Source organism: Rosa rugosa, chromosome 3 (assembly GCF_958449725.1).
Source record: "Rosa rugosa chromosome 3, drRosRugo1.1, whole genome shotgun sequence".
NCBI lineage: Eukaryota > Viridiplantae > Streptophyta > Magnoliopsida > Rosales > Rosaceae > Rosa > Rosa rugosa.
In genome coordinates this window covers 10,783,336-10,791,915 of record NC_084822.1, presented here as the reverse complement: position 1 = coordinate 10,791,915, position 8,580 = coordinate 10,783,336, and the positions used below count along the sequence as shown (strand labels likewise).

The 8,580-nt window shown below is 40.3% G+C and overlaps 1 protein-coding gene across 1 annotated transcript; it reads right to left on the bottom strand.

The window, feature by feature from the left end:
* Positions 1 to 4,475: 4,475 nt before the first annotated feature.
* LOC133737198 (uncharacterized) lies at positions 4,476 to 7,330 on the bottom strand. Its single transcript, XM_062164805.1, has 6 exons — positions 6,577 to 7,330; positions 6,315 to 6,490; positions 5,830 to 6,162; positions 5,488 to 5,736; positions 5,228 to 5,297; positions 4,476 to 5,167 (listed from the first exon to the last, which is right to left on the bottom strand). The coding sequence occupies exons 1-6, from the start codon at positions 7,328 to 7,330 to the stop codon at positions 4,476 to 4,478; spliced, it is 2,274 nt and encodes a 757-aa protein (XP_062020789.1).
* Positions 7,331 to 8,580: the final 1,250 nt, after the last annotated feature.

Below are 8,580 nucleotides of genomic sequence, written 5' to 3'. Positions count from 1 at the left end.
AACTACTTAATTTCTCTTTAGATAACATTAATCTTTATCTTCTCAACCCAAATTTGAATTTATTACTATTTTTTTGTCTTTTTGTTCCTCATCGTTAATTCGTTATTCAATTCACAAAACCATTACCTTTAACTTCATCAAAATCTTTGCAAAATTCTTTGTGAACACCGAAAGTAAAAATTAAAACACGAAGAAAAAAAAATCAATGTCTTCTTCATTGATCATAGTTGTAAATTTACTAATCTTTTTACATAGATTGAAATAGAGAACATTGAAATTCCTGATCAAAAAAAAAAAAAACATTGAAATTCAAAGAAAAAATTAAAAAAATGGGAGTAAATTAGATTATGATTTTATTAGGAAACTTTAATAAATTTTAATTTTTATGAGTATAAATTACATGAGAGATTTTTGTTAAAAATATTTATTTTTTAATTGGATATGTCATATAAGGATATTCTTGGAAAGAGAAATGAGTTAAATAAATAAATTTAATAATTGAAATTAAAATATAGGGTGTAATGAGCAAGTAGGGTGAACAAAGAAAATTGTAGGGTGGCAATAGCCGCACCCATATTTTATTATCTCGTATTAAAACAATTATTGTCTCCAGCAAACGTTTATTGCCCCTTATAAAAGGTTTTGAATTGATATAATCTCCTCATCTTCTTCCTCAATCAAAGTTTTATTTGTCTAATTTTTGGGAAATTAGTCCCTTTCCCCCTAATAAACTTTTATTGCCCCCCCAATAAACATTTATTGGGGCAATAAACCCTAATAAAAAGTTTTTATTGGGGGGCAATAAACCTTTCTGGTGACGTATGATATCTCCGACGATCTCTTTGGGGACCTCAAGCGAGGTTTCATAAACTTTTGTTGCCCCCCAATAAATGATTATTGGGGAGCAATAAATGTTTATTAGGGGGCACTAGACCTCTTCGGTGAATTATGAGATCTCCGACGACCTCTGGAGATATTTTCAGAGAGGTCCGGTGGCCAGCGACCGGTGACAAAATTTCGGTGACCATTGACCGGCTTCCTGTGACTATTGACTGAATTCCGGTGACCGGACTCCGGCAAAGTCACTTATGGCTTCTCTCTCTTCCATTTTCTCATTCTATGTGACAAATGGGTAATAACTAAAAAAAAAAAAAAAACTTAATTGGGTATTAGAAAAGAACTTGTTAATTAGAGTCATTATGGGTAAGTGGAAAAATAAATAAGTGAGTAGTGTTGGGGGGGGGGGGGGGGGGGGCGCGAGAGTCTCTAGAATTGGGATTGGTCAAAACCCCTAAATTAATTCCAAGTCATGAAAAAGCAACCCGTAATCTAGTAGTAGTAGGATTCTTCTAATACTTCTCCTTGATGATTATGGATAGACCTTCCAAAACTGCACAGTAAGGCCTCCCTAAAGATTCACGGCCAAATTCCCCTAGTTGGAATAGGGTTCGATTTCTTCTTATGAAGCTTCTTTCTTTGATTAGGATTGACTTACTATTGCCATGTTTCGGGATGATTCTTGCACCTCTATCTCTGGATCGTCCATTTAATTATTATTTTGGGCCTATAAATAGTCCAAGTCAGATCGGACGACCCAGATGAGCCCAGAACCTTCGACCCGTCTCCTCAAATCGAATACCCGTGACGACAACCCGATCGGAGCTCCACTGTCAGGCTGCTTACGGTGGATAAACGGCAGCGCTCAGTTCATCTCTTCTCCACCGTCGTGTCTCTAGTCTCAGTTTGTTCAATATATAGGTGAGGAAGGAGAATCAAAGCTTGAAAGCTTCGGTGGCGCCAATGGTTTCTCCGCTTTTTTCGGCAAGTACGGTCACTTTTGGAAGTGCATGTGGTAAGAAATTTAGCCTTCTCATCGAGCTCTACATCTTAGTGGATTTGGTTTTCAATTTTACTGTAGTTTTTAATGGGTTAGTGTTTGGGGTGGAGTTAGCCTCCGCAAAAGTCACTGCCCATTATTTGGAGTTCGTCCTTCTAGTTTCAAATTAATGGGTTGGATAAATCAATAGTTATGAATTTGATAATAGATTAAAGGATATATGTTACATACTATATATATATTGTATAACAGGGCCCTTCTAGTGAGGGATCCCTTTTTTTGGTCTTTTCTAGAGATAGGGCATTAGACCAACTTTTCGATCATATTTTCACATCTCAACCGTTCAGTTTTTAGGTCCTAATGTATAAATCATTTTTGCAAATTTTCAGCTAATTTGATGATCGTTAAGGCATCCAAAACTGCAATTTACCATTATAAATACGGACGGTTCCGATTCGACAGATTCGATCCGTTCGTGTAAATTGCAGTTTTGGATGCTTTAACGATCACCGATTTGGCTGAAAATTTTCAGAAGTGATCTACACATTAGGACCTAAAAAATGAACGGTTGAGATGTCGAAATATAATAACAAAAGTTTGTCTAATGCATATCCCTATAAAAGACTGAAAAAAGGGATCCCTTATTAGAAGGGCCCTGTATTATATATATATATATATATATATATATATAAATTGACGTGAGCTGGAAGCTGATTAGTGGAGAGTGTTGAAGCCATTGGAGTTGATTACCTGTTTCAGAACAACACCTTTCTCAGCCTTGTTCAATTCTGTTACTGTCAGAATTTGATCAAATTTTTTGTTTCAATGGGCATTGCAGAGATAATAGATTTACTCCCTCCCTCTATTTCTCTCTGTTTCTACCTTCACCTTGGTGACCCCCTTCTTCTTCTTCTTCTTCTTTTTTTTAATTTTTTTTTCTTGCAGCTTCCTAACTTTAACGCTAAAACCAGACTAACATCAAAATTAATAGCTAGATCTGCCCCAAGGAGATATCAACAGAAGATTGTTCCAGGCTGATATCCACCTCAGAGGTGGATAGCAGCAAGGATTGAAATATCTGTAATATTTTTGATATATCTCCTGATATCTCCCTTTTTAGAAGGACCGAATATATCATAGGGGGAAAATATCTTATCTTCCACCATTTATGTGAAAATTTTCCGATATCATCAAATCCTCGATATATAAGATATTTAGATATATCCCGATAAAATGAAAAAAAATATCTGTAAAATCTATTAAAAAATAAAAAATAGAAAGGAAAAAAAAAACAGTTATTCACAGAGAAATATTATTGAATATGAATGTTTTTTTTTTTTTTGAATAAGGACGTCAGATTATATTGAGACCAATAGAACTATTGTGTACATAGCGTGGCTAAGAAACCACTGATCTCCATGGGAACAAACCCACTCCAATACAAGTTAAAATCCGAACCTAGTGCAAACTTGGCAAGCTTATGGGCTACCTTGTTAGCATCTCTATCTATATAAGTAAAACTTGACCCTGGAAAAGTCTCCAGACAACTTGAGATGTCATCATAGATCCTTCTCAATATCGAGGTATTCACACCTGGAGAAGAAATAGCATTAACTACTCCTTGACAATCAGATTCAAAGCAAATCGGGGAAAGCCCATATTGCTGCACTAAATGACTGGCAGCTCTGCATGCTAAAGCATCTACAGTCTGTTGAGACAGGACAAACCCAACCTTTGAGCAAACACCTCCCAACACAGCACCATCACTGTCCCTGATGATCACCCCAAGGCCACCAGTACATGAAGACCGATCAAAAGCTCCAGCACAGTTGGCTTTGAGCCATCCAGGTGCCGGATAATGCCACTGGGCAGGACGCCGAATTCGAGACACCTTCTCTACAGACCTTGTAGACAGATGAAGGTGGTGAAAAGAGTGTACTTGAGAGGCTAATCGATTAAGAGTCCCCCGCTTACCAAAACAGAGTCGTCCATTTCTTTCCTTCCAAACAAACCAAAGTAAGGTCAGAAACAAGGAGGACCCTACCTTGGACAATAACCTCATGCTCAGAGAAAACCAATCCACCACGGTGCACTGGGAAGGCAGGTTGAGCTGCCGTACTGCCCGTAGAGCCGGAAACAAACCCAGTAGTTCTTTCACAAAAGGACACTCCCAACAAATATGTAAAATCGTTTCCTCCCTTGCACTACAAAGACGGCACCCAGCCTCCACAGGAACTCTACGAGACAGGAGTTGGGAACTTGTAGGCAAAATAGCAGAACACACTTTCCAAAAATGAACTTTGATTTTACCTGGAACATTGGCAAACCAAATTCTCTTCCAAAAATCAGTCACATTCCCTGTCACCGAAGTAGAGGGAGACTCATATAGGTGATCAAAGGCAAGCAAATAGGCACTTTTCGTTGTGAACTTACCTTTAGGATCATAATGCCAAACTAATCGATCAGAGACAGATCGATGACTCAAAGAAATAGCCAAAATCACATCTGCATCCTCTTGATCAAAACTAGACCGTACCAAGTCAGTATCCCAAAGCATCCCTGGAAGAATCAGCTCCTTGACCCAAATAGGGACAACTTCCCTACGGATAATAGGCCTAAATGAAACCGGCCTAGGAATCTACGGGTCATCCCATACTCGAATATCTGCACCATCACCAACTTGCAACCGTACACCCTTTTTAAGCAAACTCAAAGCAGAAAAAATCCCTCGCCAGCAAGAAGAAGGAGAGGAAGTCAAGTAACTACTCCATATAACCCCATTAGGGAAGTACAGAGCACTATACAAACGTGCAAGAAGAGAAGTGGGATTGCAAGCCAACCGCCATCCCTGCTTAGCTAGAAGAGCCAAATTATGAGCATGAAGATCTCTAAACCCCATCCCCCCAAGCTCCTTAGGCTGACAAAGTTTAGACCAAGAAAACCAATGAATCTTCTTATTCTCAGCTTTACTGCCCCACCAAAACCTTGCACACAATTGATGTAGAGAATCACAGAAACTTTGTGGCAAAAGAAAACAGTTCATAGAGTAAGTTGGTAAAGACTGGGCCACTACTCTAATCAACAAATCCTTACCGGCACTGCTTAGTAGCTTGCCTTGCCAACCTTCTAATTTCTTGCTAAGCCGTTCTCTAATAAAAGCAAACGGCTCAGTTTTATTCCGCCCCAAAAAGGTTGGGAGGCCCAGATACTCTTCATGCTTGGGCACAATCTTAACACCCAAAAAATCCGCCAACTGAATCTGCAAGTTGGAATCGACTCGCTTGCTAAAAACCACACTACTCTTAGAAAAATTAACCTGTTGACCCGAAGCTGATTCATAATCTGTAAGAACAGACTAAATATGCATAAACTCCTCCGGATGAGCTTTACCGAACAACAGACTGTCATCAGCAAAAAGCAAATGGTGAACAGTTGGTGCTCCAGGACACACTTGAATACCCTGTAACAACCCCAACTCAGCTTTACGCTCAAGAAGCCTAGAAAATACCTCCGCACAAAGCAGAAACAGATATGGAGAGAGGGGGTCCCCTTGTCTAAGTCCCCTGGAAGGAGTGAGATAGCCACAAGGTTGACCATTAATCAAAAAAAGAATATTTGACTGTAGAAACACACTGCAAAATAATACGGACCCAACTGTCATCAAACCCAAGTCGTACCAATACTGCCTCTAGAAAACTCCACTCCATCCTATCATATGCTTTGCTCATATCTAACTTCAGAGACATAACACCCTCCGTACTAGACTTCCAATTATGGATGAAATGGGAAACCTCGTTAGCAATCAATGTGTTATCAGTAATCAATCGACCCGGAATGAACGCACTTTGCGCTGGAGAGATCAATAAATCTAGAATCTTCTTCAACCGGTTAGCCACAACCTTAGAGCAAATTTTATAAATAACGTTGCATAGCGCTAGAGGTCTCAGCTCAGACATAGTGGTAGGATTTTGCACCTTGGGAATTAAACATACATGAGTATAGTTAATGGCCCCCAACAACCTTCCAGAATGAAGAAAGTCTTGAACAGCTGTAACAACATCAGTCCCAATAACATCCCAGTATTGCTGGAAAAAGAGGGGAGGCATCACATCCGGACCTGGAGCCTTGGTCGGATACATCTGAAAAAGAGCAATTTTAATCTCCTCCGCAGAGTAGGGAGCACACAGCTCTTCATTCATATCACTAGTGACCTTAGGCTGTAATAATCCCACAACATCTTGCATCTGTTCAGAATCCACCGCTTGAGATGTGAACATAGTTGAAAAGTAATCCAAGATCACAGCCTCCATACCTGCCTTAGACGTCTGCCAATGACCATTTGAATCAAATAAACCCTGAAGTCTATTCTTAGCCCATTTGAATCAAATAAACCCTGAAGTCTATTCTTAGCCCTGCGGTTCGAAGCCTTACGGTGAAAGTATTTTGTATTACGGTCACCCTGTGTTAACCAAGTGACCTTAGCTCTTTGCTTCCAATAGTTATGCTCGTCAGACAATAGAGTGTCCAATTTAGAAGACAAAACCAACCCTTCCTGGTGAGATTGATCAGACTGTGGAGAGTTCAGTAGTTCTTGCAAACGTTCCCTAGCCTCAACAAACCTATCTCTCTTTTCCTGGTCCCGAACGTGGTTCGCTGCCAACGATTAAGAGCAAATCGGGAATACATAATCTTCTTAGAGACTTGGAACATAGGGGAGCCTTGAACTGGGGTAGCCCAACCCTCTTCCACAGCCGGCCTACAACCAGCATGCTGGATCCAAAAACTCTCAAACCGGAACTGTTGTAGATGTTTACTGGGCATAACAACCATTTGACAAGCACTCAGCAAAACAGGCACATGGTCCCCATGAATAGGCGCCAAGTTTGACACCCTAGATGCTGCAAAAACATCCACCCAAGAGGACGAAGCTACTGCCCTGTCTATACGACACCATACATCCCCACCCTGCCAGGTAAACGGTGCACCAGAAAAACCTAGATCAGCTAGGTCACAATGAGACAGTGCATCCCGAAACAATTGCATCTGACTCTCCCTACGCAACTCACCTCCTTGCTTCTCTGCTGCATTCAACAGTTCATTAAAATCCCCTACTACAACCCACGGCAGCGATGATTCATCCCCCAAGTCCCGAAGTAGAGACCAGGTCCGATGTCGTTCAGAAGTCTTAGGGTGACCGTAGAATCCAGTCAACCTCCAGTGCACAAAAGAGCCATCAGTAGCCCTAACTTCAACATCAATGTGATTCCGTGATTTCAACCGAAAACGGACGTCAAGACCGTCTCGCCAGAATAGTGCCAGACCCCCTGACTGCCCCTCACTGAATACCGCCTCACAGTTCAGGTATCCAATGCGCAGCCTAAGATTTGCCATGTAATCCACATCTGAGACCTTCGTCTCGCTGAGAAAAATAAAATCCGGCTTGTGTTTCTGCACCAGCAAACCCAGCGCTTGCACAGCAGAATCATTCCCCATTCCCCTACAGTTCCATGCCAGGATCTCCATGAAAAATGGATGGACGATGTTGGGAAATCTTAGAGTGCACGTCGGAGAAGCGACGGCGTTAGGGTTTCCACGAGAGAAACTTGACGTAGGGTTTTGGTTATCTTGATTGATGTGTAAAAAAATAAATTAATTGAATATGAAGGTTATGTGGGGGTGTAAAATTTTAACAATGATTTCTAGTCAGGATATGGTTTAATAAAGAGACAAATTAATCTGTTTGAGAAAAATTACCTTGAAGTGAAACATCTGAAGAGAGATTTGGGTGAAACGAAATCTCCTCAAGGAGAATCTGGGTGAGGAGAGAAATCATCTCAAGGTGAATCTAGATGAGAAGTAGTTCCCTAAATGCAAATTTGTGTGAGGAGAGATCTCCTCAAGGCAAATCTGTGATCTCTAGCAGGTCTCAAGTTCTTTTTTTATTTATGCTTATCGTCAAGCCAATTTTGTGACTCACAAATTAGCTAATATGCTCGCTCTTTTTCTCAAGATATTAGTTAGGGGTTTGTTTCCCTTATTTCATTTTGGATGTAATTGAGGAGTTCTCTTCTAATTAATAAAGAGTTGTCAGTTTGTTTAAAAAAAAAAAGTTTGAATACTTCATGTTATTTGAAACAATTAATTAAATAGGTCGATCTAGGGTTGATTATATTATTCAATGTGAAGCATCAAATGACATTATACAAACACAATCCGTCAATGACTTTGACATGGAGAGTTTTATTTTTGGACCTTTACTTTTCCGACTTCTACATGATCGTGGTTCGCACTTTCTTACTTTCCTTCGACAACGTCAACGTACGAGACATTTACTCTTAATTCCCATCATTCTCTTCTTCTCTCATGGATTATCTCCTTCAGATTTTTCTCTCTTATGGTGTTTCACGTACCGGCACAGGGGGACTTAATTATTTGTTGACTTGTTGTGCTTTTTTAGCTGAAACATCGACACAGCGGCAGGTGATGGAGGTGATATGCTTCTTTGAATCTTCCTCCTATGACATCAACATTGTGGTAGCGATCGACTTCGATCTTGTGGCCCCTCATGGTGGGTGATGCTTAGAGATTCAATCGCGAACTCCTTGCTCAAGTCATGAATTGGGTCATGTTTTCATGGCTTTAGTGTCAGTGTTGACGGCGGTGGTGGTTTTGATGCTGGTGGCGGCACTGACGATGGTGGCCGGTAGCTTCTAATTAATGATTGCAGTTGCTACGATTCCTTC

Excerpts from the sequence above, each read along its gene's own strand:
- LOC133737198 (XM_062164805.1), bottom strand. The coding sequence starts at position 7,330 with ATGGGGAATGATTCTGCTGTGCAAGCGCTGGGTTTGCTGGTGCAGAAA. Across the intron at positions 6,163-6,314 it reads ATTGGAAGCAAAGAGCTAAG|ACGTCTAAGGCAGGTATGGA; the intron begins GTCACTTGGTTA and ends GGTCATTGGCAG. Across the intron at positions 5,168-5,227 it reads TGATGACAGTCTGTTGTTCG|CTTCGGGTCAACAGGTTAAT; the intron begins GTAAAGCTCATC and ends ATTATGAATCAG.